The following is a 20314-nucleotide window of genomic DNA, read 5'->3' on the forward strand; positions in this document are numbered from 1 at the left end:
TTAAAGTACTGTGGCTACTTCCTTAAATATTTTACATTTTATGTTAAAATAAGTTGTATTACCACAATTATATTGACAATGGAAGACCTGAAACAAAAGCAATGATAGGAAGAGCTAATCTAAGATACAGAATTTACTTAGGGCAATAAATATGGGAATTATTAAATTAAACAAGTGTTAATCATAACAAATAAGAGGTTTAATAAAACTCTGACACACATGTTGAATCACTGAAGGTCAAGAGTAACTAGGAACTTTTCAAATTTTAGTATCTTAATTTTTTTAGACTTACTGCCAAATATTAAATGATATATATAATTGGCGATAACTTTAATATTATGTTAATCAATACCAAAAAACGGAATGAAAAAGGAATACAATAATGATTTCACTATTATAATTTTAGTGATATTCTGTGCTTACACAAAGTATTAAAGCAGTTCCTGATATTTTGAAAACATTTATATTCAACAGTATTACACAACAGTGATATTATTTTTGTCCTATAGATGAAAATTTATTTACCCTTTTAAATCTGGAGACTATAAGAGAAGGGCTTTTATTCACTCCTATAGTATCTTATATCTAAAGGCCTTGAATGGCATGGAATTGAAAATAATCATCTATAGCCTCTACAGAAAGAATACAAGCTCTGTCAGTAACTTATGAAATCTGAGCCCGGTTGCTAAACTACATGTAAAGTTTTAGGAAGACATAGTTTAAAGACTACTCTGAACGTTTAGTGACACTAAAACTTCAGAATGCAAGACTGTTTTCATGAGGCCAATGGAAAAGACACATCACTCATAGAAAAAAAAGAGATGAAAGACTTCATAAGCAATGGGAAAATCTAAAATCAGAAGGTACATGTACTTTTTCATATCATGTGACAAGGTATCCTAATGCTAAAAATGGTACATCTTTTACTTAGATATTCACAGTGCAGAAATAATAGGTCATGCTATGAAGCTGATCTATGCAGCTACAAAGCAAAGAGAAGAAGTGCCAGGAATTTTGTACCATGGAAAATGTTTATCCTACTGAGTTTTAGGGAGAAATGATATTGAATGTCTGCTACATATTCTGTGGATGTCTACCATGTATTATAACTTTTTATTCAAATCCACTTAAAAAAATAAGAAACTTATTTTGGGATTCTTTCAGATTATAGGTCTTGGAAAGTTTACAGATGGATGCAGTTAGGGTACCTTGTGTAACTCATCATATACAAGCTGATGGGCAAATCTTGGACATGGTTCTTCCTCCTGGAGACTTTTATTTGGATTATCCTTTGCAGCTTGATCATTCTTATAGACACAAGACCTGTAAAACATTGTTTTTTAAGGCATTTTATCCTAAAAACTTAGCAACATACATAATGTTTATTCAACTTAGCAAGCAAGCAAATTAGATGTCTAATTACCAACAAAAAATTTATAATTTTGTTCACATCAAATCGTGAAAGCTCTGGTCACTCTCACACAATAATGTGAATTTGTTAAAATGAAGTTCTTATGTTCTATCAATGTTGATCCAAAACCTCACTTAAGAACAACCTAGTTCGTGTTACAAAAAACAAGCCGCATATGTGAAAGCTCCAACCAAAAATCTGAAAGAGAAGATAATCCCATCACAATGAAAACTCAGATTTCTTGCAGTTTTAGCTTAACATAAATGTTCTGCTAAGAAAATATTAAACTCTAGGGTGCCTCAGTGGTTTAGTCAGTTAAGTGTCCAACTCTGGATTTCGGCTCAGGTTATGATCTCATGATTTGTGGGATCAAGCCCCATATTGGGTCCTGCATTGATGGTATGGAGTCTGCTTAAAATTCTTTCTCTCCCTCTTTTTCTGTCTGTGCTCCACTTGTGCTCTCTCAAAAATAAATTAATTAAAAAAATAAAATTTTTTATCTTTATTTATTAAAATTTTTTTTAAATGTTTTTTATTTATTTTTTAGAGACAGAGAGAGACAGCACGAGCAGGGGAGGGTCAGAGGGAGAGGGAAATAAAGACTCTGAAGCAGGCTCCAGGATCTGAGCTGTCAGCACAGAGCCCGACGCAGGGCTTGAACCGATGAACTGTGAGATCATGACCCGAGTCAAAACCGGACGCTTAACTGACTGAGCCACCAGGTGCCCCAAAATATAAAATTCTTAAAAAGAAAAGAATAATTTCCTTAGTTGCTGTGTGCCTGTATCCCCTTATTCAGTAATCACAGAATATCAGAGCAGGATTCGCCAGGCTAGTGTTTTCCAAAGAAAAATGTGGACCACTTGTTCTGTGAGATGCTCTGTAACAAAAAAGTCCTGCTTTTGAAAACACAAAATAATACCCCCTACCTTGCTCTAGTAAAATCACTTCCTTTGCCAAAACTAAGGTCATCTGGAAATATGAAAAAAATCATTGTTTGCAAGTTCACACATCTACTTGGTAGTAAATTCTAGACTAAAATATAATTCTGTTGACTGTTGAACCAGGAATCATCTATTAACTGAAAAATTCAGAGGTAAAATCCATTTACTGAACATCACCGTAAACACAGGCACCAATATTGACTTCTTTACCCAATACAGGCAAGTGGGTTCAGTTCCAGAATACTGCAGTATTTTTTTTTATATAAATGTTTATTTATTTGGGAGAGAGAGAGAGAGAGAGAAATAGAGAGAAAGCGTGCCATGAGTGCAAGCAAGGGAGGGGCAGAGATAGGGAGAGAGAGAATCCCAAATAGGCTCCTTCAGCACTGTCAGCACAGAGCCTCACACAGGCTCAGTCTTATGACCTGAGCTGAAATCAAGAGTTAGACACTCAATTAACTGAGCCACCAAGGAGCCCTCAGACCACCACAATAAAGCAAATATTGTAATTTAGTGAGTCAAAGGAATTATTTCACTTCTTAATGCATATAAAAGTTATTTTTATATTATAATATAGTCTATTAAATGTGCAACAGCATTATGTCTAAAAAAATCGATGTATATATCTTAGTTAAAAAATATGTGATTGCTAAAAAATGCTAATCATCTTCTACACTTTCAGCAAGGCTCAGTGTTGACAGCTGTTAACTATTGAGAGTGGTATTTATTTAAGGATGGGGGAGCTGTGGCAATTTCTTAAAATAATTCAGTTGACCCTTGAACAGTATTGGTTTGAACTGCGTAGATCCACTACAATGCAGAGTTTTTACAACACAGTATGGTAAATGTATTTTCTCTTTCCTCATGATTCTTTCTTTTTTTAAAAAAATTTTAATGTTTATTTTTGAGAGAGAGAGCAGGGAAGGGGCAGAGAGAGAGGGAGACATAGAATCGGAAGCAGGATCCAGGCTCTGAGCTGTCACCACACCGCCTGATGCAGGGCTCGAACTCACAAACCAGAGATCATGACCTGAACTGAAGTCGGATACTTAACTGACTAAGCCACCCAAGCACCCCATTTCCTCATGATTTTCTTAATATTTTCTTTCCTTTATCTTACCTTATTGTAAAAATATAGTAAATGATGCATATAACATACAAAATATGCGTTAATCAACTTTTTTTGCTATTGATTTATGTTACGAATAAGGTTTCTGATCAATAGCAGGCTATTAGTAGTTGGGGTTTTCCCGGGATTTTTTTGTTTTGTTGTGTTTAAGTAGGCTTCACACCCAGCAAGGAGCCCAATGTGGGGCTTGAACTCATGACCTCGAGATCAAGACCTGAGCTAAGATAGAGTTGGACACTTAACCAACTGAGCCACATAAGTGCCAAAGATGTTGGGTTTTAGAAGTCAAGTTATACACGGATTTCCAACTGTGTGGAGGCCGGCACCACTAACCCCCGTGCTGTTTAAGGGTCAAGTGTAATGAAATTGGCTCCATCAACTGATGCCCCTTAGTGAACAATCTGTTTGTAGCATATGATGCTGTTTAACATTTTACCCTTTAGAACTTCTTTGAAAATTGGAGTAAATCCTCTCAAACCCTGCCGCTGCTTTATTAACTAACTTTATGTAATAACTGTTAATCCTTTGTTGTCGTTTCAACAATCCTCACAGCATCTGCATCAGGAGGAGATTCCATCTCAAGAAACCACTTTATCAAGACGAGAGATTGCAGCAATGCAGTCACATCTTCAGGCCCCACTTCTAATTCTAGGTCTCTTGCTGTTTCCACCACGTCTGCAGTTACTTCCTCCACTGAAGTCTTGAACCCCTCAAAATCATCCAGGAAGATTAGAATCAACTTCTTCCAAATTCCTGTCCATGTTGGTGTTTTGACCTCTTCCCATGAATCTGAACACTCTTCAAGGCATCTAGAATGAAAGGAATCTTTTTTTCTGAGTGAGAGGTCTCAACAGTTGGCCTAAAATACTCAGTGAACCGTGTTGTAAACAGATATACTGTGTTCTAGGCTTTGTTGTTCCTTTTGCAGAGCATAGGCACAGTAGATTCAGTAGAATTCTTAAGGGCCCTAGAATTTTGAGAATGAGCACAGTCTTCAACTTAAAGCCATCAACTGCATTAGCTCCAAACAAGTCAGCCTGTCCTTTGAAGCTCTGAAGCCAGGCACTGACTTGTTCTCTCTAGCTATGAAAGCCCTTGATGGCATCTTACTTCAACAGAAGGCTGTTTCATCTACAGTGAAAATTTGCTGTTTAGTGAGTGAGCATAGCTAGATCTTGCTATAGTTTCTACATAAGCACCTGCTGCCTCATTTTGTGCTTTTAGATTATGGAGATGGCTTATGTTACACCTCAGGAACCAACCTCTGCTAGTTTCATACTTTTCTTCTGTAGCTTCCTCACCTCTTTCAAGCTTCACAGAATTGAAGAGCGTTAGGGCCATGTTCTGGAGCAGGCACTGGCTGAAGGGAATATTGTGGCTGATCTGATATTCTATTCAGACCGCTAAAACTTTCTCCATACCAGCAATAAGGCTGTTTTGCTTTCCCATCATTTATGTGTTCATTGGAGGAGCACTTTTATCTTTATTTATTAATTTATTTTTAGTTTAAATGGTTTATTACCAAGTTGGTTCCCATAGAACACCCAGTGCTCTTCCCCACAAGAGGAGCACTTTTAATTTCTCCTAAGAACTTTTCCTTTGCATTCACAACTTGGTTTTTTGGTACAAGAGGCCTAGCTTTCTTCCCTTGACTTGAACACTTAGAGGCCTTTGTAGGGTTATTAATTGGCCTACTTTAAATATTGTATTATCTCAGGGAACAGGGAGATCAAAGGAGAGGGAGACAGGTGAGGAACAGTTGATCAGTGGAATGGTCAGAACACGGACATTTATCAATTATGTTTGCCATCTGATACGCGTGCAGCTCACGGTGCCCCCAAACAGTTAAAACAGTAACATCAAAGATCACCGATCACAGATGACCATGACAAATACAGTAGTGATGGAAAGGTTTGAAATGTGAGAATCACCAAAATGTGACACAAAGACACAAAGTGCGCAAATGCTGCTAGAAAAATGGCACTGACAGAGCTGTCACAAACCTTCAACTTGTAAAAACTGCAGTATCTGCAAAACGCAATCAAGCAATGTGCAATAAAATGAGGTGTGCCTGCACTGACATTTAGATGCATGACATCACAAACGGACATGAGCCTTCCATTTCCCTCTTCTTCTGAATAAACCAGCAAGCTCACATAAATGTTACATTGGAACTGCAACAGAGACAAGAGCTCCTTACCAACTATTCCTCACAATGTCATAAATCCAGAATGAATTTCTGACATTTTCCTCCCTCTTCTCCTTGTCTTTGCTGAGTCCAGATAAGACATGTATTTCATTCAGTTCGGGATCAATGGTTGCTCTCTGTGTGAATCCTGTCATTGGAACTGTAAGTTGAAAGAGGAAATAAGAGGACAACATCCATGTTAAATAAGAGCAGAAATACTGTATCCAAGACTAATCCGTCCTGACTCTGCTCTGCTTCTGTCCACAGCACTCATCTTCTAACATACGACACAACTTTTACATCAAACAATAAACAATTGCTTATTGTTGTCTCCCCACTCCAGAATATAAGCTGTATGAGGGCAGAGGTCGTTTGGCTCACTATTCTGTTCCCAGTGCCTAAAACAGTGCCTGGTATATAATAGTTACCCAACTATTTGTTCAAAGAATACATGAATGCTAACTATCACGAAGGAGTTACAAGGAGGGAAAAGACAGAAAGAGGTAATCATTTTATTGAGGGAGGAAAGGTCAATGCTTCAGTTAACTGATTTATTATCTGGATCAGTTCTAATTTAATAGTAGAGGTAAAATATTCAAATGTTGACCTGGAAAAGCACAAATTTTACAGGAAGTGAAATACAGGTTTGTTTAATAAGGTCAGAGTCATTTAAAATATCTGTTCATGATGTACAATGAAATGACAATTTCCAAGTAAAAATAAAACATTTTGAGGGCTAATATGCCCTTTTATTTTCCTGAGTGACTCAAACTGACCAGAGTTAATGTTTTCTTTTTTTCGTTTTTCTGTTTGTTTATTTTTGAGAGACAGTGAGAGACAGAGTGTGAGCAGGGGAGGAGCAGAGACAGAGGGAGATGCAGAATCAGAAGAGGCTCCAGGCTCCAAGCTGTCAGTACAGAGCTTGACACAGGACTCAAACTCACGGACCGTGAGATCATGACCTGAGCCAAAGTTGGATGCCCATCTGATTGAGCCACCCAGGCAACTCAGTGTTTTTTTTTTCTAAAAAATCTATTAAATGAGTGATTGTTATTCCGCATTATCCAGTAATTTGCAAAACACTGACACAGTAAATGTAAATTTTTCTCACCAGAGTTACATGGAAATATTAGCTGAAATGTAATTTTATGGACCATGACATAATTTCCATGAATCTAAAACAATGTCACTGTTTCAACACTATATTCCTTTATACATGAACAATCATCATACCTCAAAACACTAATATCAGACTGAAGTAAAATATTTCTCTTTAAAAAATGTTTATTTATATATTTTTGTGAGAGAGACATCATGAGAGGGGGCAGAGAGAGACTCCATGCTATCATCAGAGCCCAACATGGGCTTGAACCCACAAAACATACGACCATGACCTGAGCCAAAATCAAGCCAGAGGCCAACAACTGACTGAGGCATGCAGGTGCTTCTGAAGTAAAATATTTCAATCAATCCAGAATATTATAGCAAGAGATATTAGCCACATTGAACTTCATTCGTCTTTATTTACTTTAGCAGGGCCAAATAATCCAGCATTTATTTTTGCCTTATATACTGAAATTCATGTCTCCTTTCATATTCCTATTTAATAAATTTAGAATATTTTAGAGAGTATGCAATCCATAGTATACATACTAAAATAATACAGACTCACACTACACAATATATAATTTGTACCCATCTATACACGATTATGTTTATATTTATACACTGACCTAATCTTAATAATAATTCCAATCCTCATGCCAACTGTCTTTAGTGGATACGTAAAGCCTGGTATCTTCTTAATGAGGGTTGGCAAACTTTAAAAAGTGCAAAGGTTCTACCCTTTATTTGTCAGATGACCTTGGAAGAACAATAAACAGTAAAGAAATGAAAACACTTTCATTAGTGGTCAAAGCAGAGAACATAACTGCCTAAATTTATTGTATTTAAATTTCTCTATCCCATTTCATCTTAATACTCAGTCTTTAAGTTCAGAATTCTCTAAGATGGGCTGGCAAACTGTAGCTCGATCTGGCCTGCTTAGGGTCAAATCAAGGCCTCATCCGTTCATTTACATTTTATCTGTGGCTGCTTTTACCTGTAATGGCAAGGTTGAATACCTGCAACCGTGTATGTAAGGCCTACAAAACTGAAAATATTTACATCTGGCTCCTCATACTAGAAGTTTGCTGACCCCTGCTCTATCATCTCTTAAGATATAAATATCAGAAATGCATGACTGAGGCGCGCCTGAGGGGCTCAGTCGGCTGACTGTCCAACTTCAACTCAGGTCATCATCTCACACTCGTGAGCTCGAGCCCCACGTCGGGCTCTGTGCTGACAGCTCTGAGCCTGAAGCCTGCTTTGGATTCTGTCTGTCTGTCTCTCTGTCCCTCCCCAATTCGCACTCTCTCTCTCAAAAATAAACATAAAAAAAAATTAAAAAAAAAAGAAACAAAAAAAGAGAAATGTAGGACTTACTAACTAATGCAACAACCCATTTAAGTAAGAACCGATTGAGAAAATGGGAATTTTGGGGTGGAATGGAAATCAGTGGAGAGGGAAAGAAATTTTGAATTCTATAAAATGGGAGTGGAATCATCGAAGAGGCTAGAGGAAGCATGTGAGAACATGGAAGAATGCCAAGACCAAATTTTACATGCTTCTCTTTCTAGGTTGTCACATTTTGCCTAGAAGCAGCTTAGGAGCAGAAGAGAAAAAGGACAAGTATTGTTTCTTAAAAATAAAAGCCATGGGCAGGTTTTCAATACTCAACGACATCATGCTTATAAAATCTATACTATAAGGTATTACAAAAACATTATATTTTGATTACAAAGAATACTAGAAACTATATATTTCCCCATTTCTTTGATTTTCCACATCCAATATGCTTTTTACTCTTCATAATGTTTTATCTCCCAGTTATACATTCAAATCTGTTATTGACTTTTAAACAGCTTTACAGAGGTAATTCATATACTATACAATTCACTCATTTAAAATATTCACTGTAAAATCATCATCACAATCTAATTTTTGATCATGCATAATACAGATATCAGACCTGTGTGTTCCATAGGTTTTTGAAGGCCAACCTAGGTACTTAAATACCAGTAAGTATTAAAATAAAATAGAAGTAGAAAATCTTGTTTCAGTCCACCTTCCTCAATTAACTATGTGATTTCATGCAAGAAAATTTTAAACTGTTTTATCAAGGTTTTTTTTTTTTCCTGTTTAATAATCTCTACACCTAACATGGGGCTTGAACTCATGACCCTAAGATCAAGAGTTGCATGCTCTTCCAATGGAGCCAGCCAGATGCTCCTTTGAGGGAAACTTTTTTAGACCTCAGTTTTCTTATCCAAATTTTAAAGTAGAGCTAGATAATGTACTAGGTCTCTTCAAAGTTGAGACTTCGGTTAAGAGAAGACTCTGGAGGGTGAGAGCAGTGACGGGATGAGCGCTTGCAGCAATATTAAACTAGTACTAACGTGCGTCACAGAGAGACACTCCTGAGATACAGAGATCAATTAGGAGGCTGTTATGATTGTAATGAAGTGGACTGGAAGAAGGGAATAAGGAAATACTGACAGAGAAGCATTACTTCCACAAAATGTGTATCATCAGCACAAGGAGGGTAGATATTACGTCCTAAGTGTAAATATCCTATGGATTGACACAATAGAGACCAAGCAGAAATGTGTGAAAAGTAACAGTACAAATGTGTCATTGAATGTTTGTGGAGGCGTCCAAATATTGCACTCTAGAAATACTCAAAGGCAAAATTTCTTAATGGTAAAATTTCTATTAATCTTTAAGTTTACAGACTTTTACAAATATAACTTGTATTACATACTAAAGATAAGGAAAAATGTTTATATATAAAATGTTTGTATACAATTAGGAAAATATGGAAGAATAGTCATCAAACCATATAGAATAATTATGGAGGCACAGTTAGAACACTTTTACCTTCGTTATATAATATGTATTTTTCCAGTATATACTGCTTTTATAGTTATAAGGAAAAAGAAAAATCCAAACCAAAATATAAAAAACATATATCTGGGTATAAATATTGGCGACTTTTAGTAATGTGAAAAATTATTTTTCATTTTAAATGGAAATTTTACATATTCTTATTAAAGAAATATATATATGTAAGAATTATAGCCTTCACTAGTAAGCATTTTAGATTCTTAGATTTTCACTAACAGAAGCTGCTTACGATATCTAAAGTTTGGGCCTTTTGGTTTCAAATAACAAACTAAACACGAAGTATATTATCCCTCTTCCCCATCACCCCACAAAATTGGCAGGAAGGATATTCTGGCAAAAAGGAAGGAAAATAGCACTAGGCAAGAAGAAAGTATGTCATCAAGAGATAAGAAATTTTGAGGCTCTCACAACCAAGAAAAAGAGAGCCTACTCACCAGGGGTAAAAGAATAAGTCATGAAATCCAAAAAGCAGGAGCAAGCTGTGAGGAGGACCCCTGGGGAGAGCACTAAGGACAGAAGGGCCTGAATGAGAAGGAAAGCAGAACCTAAAGTGACTCCCAATCTTCACACAGATTTTAGGGAAGAAAGCCTGGTGGAAAGTATGTGCCACGCAGGGATACAAAATCTCTGGTCAGTGTCTTAGGTAAAAGAGAAGCCTGTGGGGAAATACACCGATATGCTGCCCAGGAAGTCACTGTCAATTACCTTTTTGAACAGATGTAGTCCTTTATCCACAAATTTTAACGTTTAGACAGGGATTAGAAGACATATGATGATAATTTCAACAGTACAAAGACAGGGTATATAGAATGGGAAAAATAAATCACAGAAACAAACTGAACTTAAAACAAACAAACAAACAAACAAACCCAGGCTCATTATCTTTGTAAAGAATAAAAAGAATATTACATGTGTAAAACAAGAATAAGCTCCATAAAAAGGAATAGAAAATGATATTAAAAGTAATACTGACCAAAAGAAGTAAAACTGACAAAAAAAAAAATAAGATGACAAAATGAAAAACAATGTGCATAGAAAAAAGTCAGTGGTCACAGGATAAAGATGATAAATTACAAGTATAGCAAAAGATACAGACATTATGACAGGAAAGTTAAGGGACACAGGATAAAATCACTGAAGTAAGAAATCTGAGAACACTTGGAGAGGTGAAATAACATAGGAGGAAAAAAATAATTTAAAAAATTTCCCTGAATGGAAGAAACAAGTGGGTGTCCTGTTTGAAAGAGCCCTGGGTGCTAAGCATGCTTTGTAACATACACCCACACCCACACCCACACCACACCCACACACAGACTTTATATATAGGTATTCCCCACTTTTTGGAAGTTTATGTCACACCACTTTGCTTCTATGAAAGATCTGTATTAGTACTTGTTTTCGCTAACTGAAAGAGATCTGAGGAGGATTTTCGCTTTTATGAAAAAAAGGTAAAGGGCAAAAATAGCACTCAGCTTTCGGCAGGGAGCCCTCAGAGGGGCAGCGAGCACCCTGCAGTGAGGGTGGCCCCGCCCAGCCCCTGCCCAGGAGCCAAGTTGGGCATCTAGCACAAGAAGCATCCAGAGCTGTGAACTGTGTGTGTAAGTATCTGTGCTTTATCTCAATTTATCTTGTGTATCAGTTGGCAAGGTGTGTCCTAACCAGAAAAGCGTGAGAGAAGGTTTTTTGGGGGTCTGGGAAGACGGAAAATATTTTCTTTACAAATAAATGATTACTGCTTCTTTGCTTTATGCCACTTTGCAAAGTTTTCATCAGAATGCTACTTTTAGTGGGAGAAATTGAGAGAGAGCGAGCAAGAGAAAAAGAGAGAGAGAGATCTAATGAAACTCTAAAACTCCAGGAATAAGAAGAATTATTCTCAAAGCTTCTAGAGAGGGGAAAAAGCAGGTTATTACATATGAAAGAATAAGTATCAAATTAACATTAGACCTTTTACCTGTAACAATGAATCCTAAAAAAAAAACCCCCAAAACAATGAATGCTAGAATACAATGGAATAATTACTTACAATTCAGAGGCATATAAAAAGATGGAATTAAAATTCTATTTCCAACAATGAGGGTGAAATAAAGGAATTTTTTGGATCAGCAGAAATATGAAAATTTGTATCAATGACTGCATATGAAAAATTTTTTGAGGAGCTATTCCAACAAAATAAAAAAGGAATCCAGGAAAAAGAATGATATGGGATATAAGAAACAGTGGCAGTCACAGGTAACACAGGAAAGCAAAAGGAAGCTTGGAAGAAAAAAAGATCCATTACATCCTGAGCCTGGTAAAAGACATTTGGAATGATAAAGTTTTTTTTTTTAATAGTTTATTGTCAAATTAGTTTCTTTATAAGACCCAGTGCTCTTCCCCACAAGTGCCCTCCTCCATTACCACCACCTCTTTCCCCCCTTCCTCTCCCCACTCAACCCTCGGTGGTTCATTTTCAGTATTCAATAGTCTCTCAGGTTTTGTGTCCCTCTCTCTCCCCAACTCTCTTTTCCCCTTCCCATCCCTATGGTCCTCTGTTAGGTTTCTCCTGTTAGACCTAGAAGTGCAAACATATGGTTTCTGTCCTTCTCTGCCTGACTTATTTCGCTTAGCATGACACCCTTGAGGTCCATCCACTTTGCTACAAATGGCCAGATTTCATTCTTTCTCATTGCCATGTAATACTCCATTGTATGTATATATATATATATATATGTATATATATATATATATATACACCACATCTTGATCCATTCATCAGGTGATGGACATTTAGGCTCTTTCCATGATTTGGCTATTGTAGACAGTGTTGCTATGAACATTGGAATGACAAAGTTTTAACAGAGAATATTTTCTTACCTAAATCCAATCACAGTATTTGAATTATATATGGTGGCCCATTCCCCTTCCATTATATTTTATTGTTTAGAATTTTGGTCCTAGTGCTTTTCTTCTGGCAACAATCAATTTTCTCAAGAAAATTTGAGAAATTTCTTTTATCAAATTATCACATACTTCTAACATCTCAATTTATTTGACTCTTACTTCCAAATTGGTTTCCAATATGGGTCTTCCTATAGCAAACTTTCTGAGGCAAATATACCTGAGAATACTTTACTTCACACTAACACATGAAAGTTAGAATATAAATTTCTTGGTTTACAGTCATTTCAGGGCACCAGATGGCTCAGTCAATTGAGTGTTTGACTTTTGATTTTGACTCAGGTCATGATCTCAGTCACAGTCGAGGGACTGAGTTTGCATTTGGCTCAGTGCTGAATGTGGAGCCTGCTTAAGATTTTTCTCCCCCTCTCTCTCAGTCCCCTACCAAAGTCATTTTCTTCAAGTATTTTTAAACTTTATGGTTTTCTTCCATTCACTATTGCTGTGGAGCTGTCTGATATCCATCCATCCATCCATTTTGTTCCTTTGCAGGTCATCTTTCTCTCTGAAATCTTTCAGAATTTTCCCTATGTCTTTGATTTTTTTTTTTAAGTAGGCTTCACGCCCAGCACGGAGCCCAAGATCTCATGACCCCCAGATCAAGACCTAAGCTAAGATCTAGAGTTGGATGCTTAATTGACTGAGCTGTCAGGTGCCCCTTTGATATTTTTTTTTTCTTAATATCTTTTATTATTTTGTTTTCAAAATGTTTATTTATTTTTGAGAGAGAGAGAATATGAGCAGAAAAGGGGCAGAGAGAGAGGGAGACAGAAAATGTGCTGAGCTGTCAGCACAGAACCTGATGTGGGACTCAAACCAATGAACTGTGAGATCATGACCTGAGCCGAAACCAAGACTTAGATACCAAGACTTGAACACTGAACTGACTGAGCCACCCAAGTGCCCCAATCATGCTTGTTTTAAATTCCTGGTTTATCTATTGTAATACTTCTGCTTTAGATCATTTATGTTGTCAGTTTATTGATTTCTTTTGAGACAGCTCTAGTCCTCAACTATCTAGTTATATTGCTCTGTGAGGTACCAGCTATTCTTTCACTAAGATATAATACATTAGGGGGGACCAAAGGTCAGGCCTTAACTAGCATCAGTACCAGTGAACTTAAAGAAAATGAAAGAGAAGAGCCAGAAGCTAGTGAAGTCTAGGCACACACACACAAAAAAAAACAGATTAATCAATTCTACTATCATCCCCCTATCCTATGTGAGGGTTTCACATCTTTAGACCCTTTGAAGGAAGTAGAAGGCAGTCTTTCTGGACTTGAAGGGTGAGGGGAGGAAGAAATGAATTACCTAGAGTAGACGGTCAATCCATATCTATGATATCAATTCTTTTTTTATTACTATTTTAATTATGTTTATTGTTACATAAGTAATAATACAGCCAAAGGGCTTAAAATTCAAAGGTACAAATGTTACCCTGGATAGATTCCCTCTGATCCCAAACATCATAGAGCTATTATGATTAAATGTACGATATCAATTTTTAATGCCAGTAGGGTTTATGCACTAACGATGTCTTTGAATTCTAGCACTAGTTATATAGGCTGCTGCTGCTGTTTCTGTAGTGAAGAAGTTAAGAATAAACTCAAGGTAATTGAGGGGAAAGACAGCGTTTGATAAAGTTTAAAGAGTTTCTGGAGGCCAGCTACCTCTCATTTTATTTTTCTAGGGTTTATTTCTGGGGAAAGGAATCTACTACTTATGTTAGTTTGCTACTTTGGCAGAAATACTTCTCATATGATAGTATTTTATATTGTTTGTTTTGTTAATTATGCAAAATTGCATTACTTCTATAATAATTTAATAAAAATAAAAACTGGTTGAAGAAAAATGGCATTATCAAAAACTAAAAAGACCTAAAGGTCAAAACCAAGAAAGAAGCTTTCATTTTAACATGTTATAACTATTAAAACAGTCTTTTAATTTTCTTCCTAAGAACAAAACAAAGCTATCGATTCAATTTAATGGTTTCTGATGGGTAGTTGTGAGAGGAGGGGAAAAGAATAGCAGATTTACAATGTATAGTATTTAAAAAGCTTTTAAATTCAACTGCCAAAAAGCTCAACCGAATGGCAGAAATCTTAATCTTTTTATAAATACACTGACTCACAATGAAAAATTAAACAAATCAGAAACAAGACCATATGTTAATCATGAACTCATTTTGAAAGGAAACTTGTCTGAGAAAATAGAAAATAAGAATAATACAACAAACTATTAAAGCCAACCTATTTTTAGTTTTTCCAGGAAATTACAATGATAATCCTTCAAGTCTCCTATTTTTTCTTTAGCATCCATAAAACTTGAAATAGGACAGCTAAAAAAATATTTTATCTGACCGTCTGAATCACATTTTTTCTTTCATTTTCTTTGGTTAACCCAAAAGGAGGAAATTAACAGAATCTGTAACATACAGAAACCCTACAGGGAAGATAAAAAGATAACAGGTATTTTTTTTTGAAAAAAATTTTAATGGTTATTTATTTTTGAGAGATAAAGACAGCACAAGCAGGGGAAGTGCAAAGAGAGAGGGGGAGATATAAAATCCGAAGCAGGCTCCAGGCTCTGAGCTGTCAGGAAAGAGCCCAGTGCGGGGCTCGAACCCATGAGCTGAGAGATCATGACCTGAGCCGAAGTTGGACACTTAACCACCCAGGTGCCCCAATAACTGAGGTATTTTTGAAGTCATTTCAATTCTTGAGGAAGATACATTATTCCATTAATTCATGAACTAATCTCAACTCTATTTTTGCTTCAGGATCCAAAGAATGTATTATTAATTTCTTTAGTTAAGACACAGGGGAAATACAATTTTAGAACTGTCATGGAAAAAGAAGTTTAATAAAAACAGATTTCTAAAAATTCTCTATTTGTTAGGATATTATCAGCTTCAAGTAAAAGAAAACCTGAATAACAGTTGATTAATTGGTTCATATAACAAAAATTTTTAAGTAGGCAGTTCTAAGATTATTTCAGCAATTCAACCAAATCACGGTGCTAGGTTAGTTGACATCCCTACAATTCGCTTGGCCTGGCTTTCATTTGTGAAAGTTGCCACTACCAGCTTTAGGAATTACATTCTTTCATACTATCTGTTCTGTTCCATTCCATTAATCTGTACAAAATTGTACCTTTATAAATATATGGTAGGTAGTGTTAAGACTACTCCATTACCTTTCATTTTCAAAATTGTTTTTAGTATTCTTGCATGTTTCTACTGGTGAACTTTAATTCACATTTACTATCAAATGACCTAAATTTTATATTAGAAATATGAGGGGCACTTGGGTGGCTCTGTCAGTTAAGCGCCCAAATCTTGGTTTTGGCTCAGGTCGTGATCACATGGTTCAGGAGTTCAAGCCCCACATTGGGCTCCACGATGATAGTATGGAGCCTTCTTTCCCTCTCTCTGCCCCTCCCCTGCTTGAGCTCTCTGTTTCACAAAATAAATAAACTTTAACAATAAAAAAAGAAACATTTATAAGCTTGTAACTAAGCAAAAACACCTCTGGGAGAGTGGAAGGGGGGAATTATGAAAGCTATTATTAAATATAACGTTCACCGGAAAAAAAGTACATAATCCAATTTTATCAGAATAATGGCACAAGCAGAAAAGATGCTAAATGGAAACCAATGAAGCCCATTATACTGAAAATAAGCACTACCATCACCTAGCTCAGTCACTAATCTATATTAACGACAGCAACTCATTAGCTTCAGAATCTTCTCTATATGGCTGAAATGGCTTGATTTAATTAACTCATAAAGTCTAAAAGAGTAAAAACCGTAAGGATTTATTCTATATAATTACATTCATACAGATGCACACACTCTCTTTCTTACTTATTAAACAACAATGCCAATAATGTCAATGTTTGACCAACTCTGAAAGCTGAACTAAAAACCAGTAAGATTTTGCTTTAAGGTTTTCATGAAAATATGTTTATGGTTAAATCAGATCTTGCAGACATTTCAGGCATAGCCCTCATGTTAGTTTCACAGCCTGACAGCAGAAGGAAATGAAATTTAACTGTCAAAATTTTGGAGCTAGATGAGGCCTTAAGATCAACTGGTTCAATCTCTTCATTTTTCAGATGAATAATAAGGCCCAGAGGAATTATGCACATAATTTTGCCAAAGTTGCAGAGGGATGAGTGGCAGACCCAGAAGAAGAGAGACCAAGTCTTCTGATTCTCAATTCACTATTCTTTCAACTATACCAATCTGTCACTATGGTTAGAACAGAATGGAATAAACAGTGACAGATGTGGGAAAATAGAGTCAACAGATGTTAAGGAACAAAACAAGTAAATACGTAACTACTAGAGAACAGGGATTAGGTTGTAAGAGCTCTGTATCACCAATGCTTGACTTAGCATCTGGCAAATGGTAAAAATTTGATCTGTGTGTGTCACCTTGAATAATACAGATATGAGAAAGTAATCCTATTACAATAAGCTGAGTTTCTATACCAAACTATAAAGCTCTAGTGGTGTGACAGACTATCTTCTAAACATAATTTTCAATTAGTGTTAAATACAGAGCTTACATATGGGGAGTCTGTTAAACCCTTGTACTTGCCAAAAGTTATTCAGAAATAAACCCAAATTTTAGATGTGCTGAATTTTGATGTAATTACGTATGTGTTAGACACAATACTAATAAATCCCTTCTTTCTAAGCAGCTGCCGATCTGGTGATTTAAGTTGTAATCTCCTTCTGAGGGGAGCATAAAATTGTTATACACTAGTAAGAGTTGAGGTTTCTTCAGATCCTGAGATGTTAAATCTAAGACAATTCATTTAAATAATTGTAAAGAGCAACGATTTAAGATTTTATAGTATGACACAATTAAAAAATTATAATAAGCAGCAGTAATTTCACAATTACATATCCCATCTCTAATTGGTGATCTTAATAGTTCAAATTTCTTCTATGATTTCAAACAATCCAATTTGAAACACATCATAAGCAGTTTTAATCAAATAACCCACATTACTGAATCACAGATAAACATAGTAATTATATGTTAAGTCCATCTCAAATTATAGTAATTAACTGTAGTAGAAAAGCTTTAGAAGAATAGTTAATAAACAGTATATTTAAATAAGCTACAGAGCATCCATGTAATGGAACAAAATTGGTGTTTTCTAAGAATATTTAATAGTGTGGAAATTTAAATAGTATCCTGCCTTATCCCTAGAAGGACTTTTCATGGCTTACAAATAATAATTTAGTAAGATAAAATTAAATGGGCTTTTAAAAATCAGGTGTAAGTAATCCTCTGGGAGGACAATACAATGTAACATAGTTCTGACACAAGGTTTTCTGATTGGTCTAACACAATCCAGGGAAAGATTTTTTTAGGAGATCTAGAGTACTGCAAAGATTGAATGCTCTTGAGGAAATCTTGATTAAAGTCTATGTATTTCAGCTAAACTTTTCACAGGTTTTGAAAAGCAGAGTCAAGGTTATACTGTCAAATGAATATCGAGAATCGTATTAACAATAAAGATTAAAACCACATGCTTTAATTCTTCACCCGGGCTTGAGGAGTCAGAGAATTTCAGGAGACAATGATCTGTAAGCTAAGATCTGAAACGTGAGCACAAGTCAGTTACACTTGGGAAGTCAGACGGAAGAGTGATTCAGGTAAGGAGAACAGTATGGTCAGGAACCCAAAGGCAAGAAAAAGTACTGTATCTATAAGTAATAAATATTCAGTGGTATTAAAACAAAGAATTGGTGTCAAGGTGAAGGTGGATCCTAAAAATGGGCTGGAGAACTAACTAAGGTGGAGCATATCATTAAGGAATCTGAGAGCAGGCTGAGTTTAGACTTAATCCTGAGGGCAAGGGAAACAAACAAACAAATTTAATCAAGGAAGAAGACCTATCAAGTTGACATTTTTAAAAGAGATTTTATCTTATGAATACTAATCAAAAGGTAAGGTTGTTAATGTACTTCTTTGTTCTCCCCATACACAACTGTAAGCTTTAGGAAGATAAGAGCCCTTATTCACAACTGTCATCTTTAGCACTGAGCTTGCATCTAGCATCTCGTAGGTACCTACTGAATAAATGTTGAAGCACATGATTTTGCACTTAGCTGGTAACACAAAACTGCTATATTCTGCTTGCAGTATGGAGATGCTATATTCTGCTTGCAGTATGGAGAATGAGCTGGGGGGAGGGGAGGTGGGGCACACAAGAAGAGGAAGACCACTTATTACAGTCAAGTGTAAGCAAGTAAATATTTATCCACTATATTCTCAACACAAAATGACTATAGTAAATACAAGAACTTGATAAGCCTTTGAGAGGTTTTACTGAAATGATCAATGTAACAGTGTTTGTTCAGAGTAAGGTATGTTTTCGGAGCCCCTGGCTGGCTCAGTTGATGGACCAAGCAGCTCTTGATCTCAGGGCTACGAGTTTGAGCCCCACATTGGGTGTAGAGATTACTTAAAAATAAAATCTTTTAAAAACAAACCAAAAAAGAAGAAGAAGAGGAGGAGGAGGAAGAGGGGGAAGAGGAGAAAGACCTGGAACAAGAGGCCAAACAGGTGAGGAGAGCCCAAACTAGTGACGGCCCAATGGGAATAGAGAAAAGATGGAGGTAAAACTAGCATGAGTTAATTACTGAATAGATCATTGAGCACTGAGGTACCCAACAGTAACACCAGCTGAAACTAGAGGGTCAATCCAGCCACAAGCAGGGACACTACATAATTTTGGTTACTTATAGACACACAAGCTGAGGCTGAGAAATTAGACAACTTGTCCAAGGGGACTTGACTACCAACTGAGATGGGCTCTGGAGAGCTAACACAGTGGTTCTCAATTGTGGCCACAGGAGTATCAGAAACCCAGGTGGGGAGGAGAGCATGGGGAGACAGAAAGAGGTACATGGTGGAGGACAGAGAGGAAGGGACGAATGGGAAGGAAAGAAAGAGAGGGAAGGAGATGAAGAAGGGAAGAAGGGGAGAGGAGGAGAGAAGGAAGAAGGGAAGAAGGTAGAGAAAAAGAAAGAAAAAACAAAAATGAGAAGAATGGGATTTCAGTTTCATTTGAACACACCGAACAGAGCCGCTAAGGTTCCACAATTCCAAGTAAAACCACAACAGTGTTAGGGGAGAAAAATTCCCAAGTATGTAGTCTAACCAGATGCTCAATTCTGCCAGAAAAGTCCTCACTTAAAGCACCATAGGACCTTTGGACATCCTAACTTGTAGGCATACTGTCAATATTAAGCACTTGGAAAATGTGTACCTGGGCAAAAGAGTGGTATTTTCAAAGCTTCAGTCAATCAGATCAAGACGCTGGCTTTAAACCTTTCAATAAATTCCTATTCTACTTAGAAAAAAAAATCCAATTTCTTGCATCTGTACAAGGCACTGAATAATCACAATCTTAGCCAGTTTGCTAACCTCATTTCATACCAACTTTCCTCACCCGCAGTTGGCACCAGCCCCATCTGTTTCTGCAATACTTTAAGTTCCTTCCTGCTTTGGGACTTGCTCTTCACTCACTTCTTACCATGGTTCTTCCTAATTCTCTACTTCTCATATTAAATCTTAAAGATGTACTTGTTTTGCTTGTTGGTGGTGTTTGCTTATTTAATACATTCCGTCAAGGACAGAAATTACATGATGGGGTTTTTTTTGTTTCCCCCCCC

The 20314-nt window shown here is 36.3% G+C and overlaps 1 protein-coding gene across 2 annotated transcripts in view; it reads right to left on the reverse strand.

Annotated features, from left to right (window-relative positions):
- The window catches only part of MKLN1 (muskelin 1), a 182728-nt gene that overhangs the window by 35331 nt on the left and 127083 nt on the right, over positions 1-20314 (reverse strand). For both annotated transcript variants that reach the window (XM_029923291.1, XM_029923293.1), the window contains exons 13-14: positions 5685-5832; positions 1209-1323 (exon numbers count right to left, since the gene is read on the reverse strand). In XM_029923291.1, coding sequence (XP_029779151.1) covers positions 1209-1323; positions 5685-5832 — 263 coding nt within the window. The remainder of the gene's footprint in view (positions 1-1208; positions 1324-5684; positions 5833-20314) is intronic.

The sequence above is a fragment of the Suricata suricatta genome, chromosome 2, assembly GCF_006229205.1.
Source record: "Suricata suricatta isolate VVHF042 chromosome 2, meerkat_22Aug2017_6uvM2_HiC, whole genome shotgun sequence".
In the NCBI taxonomy this organism is placed as follows: Eukaryota; Metazoa; Chordata; class Mammalia; order Carnivora; family Herpestidae; genus Suricata; species Suricata suricatta.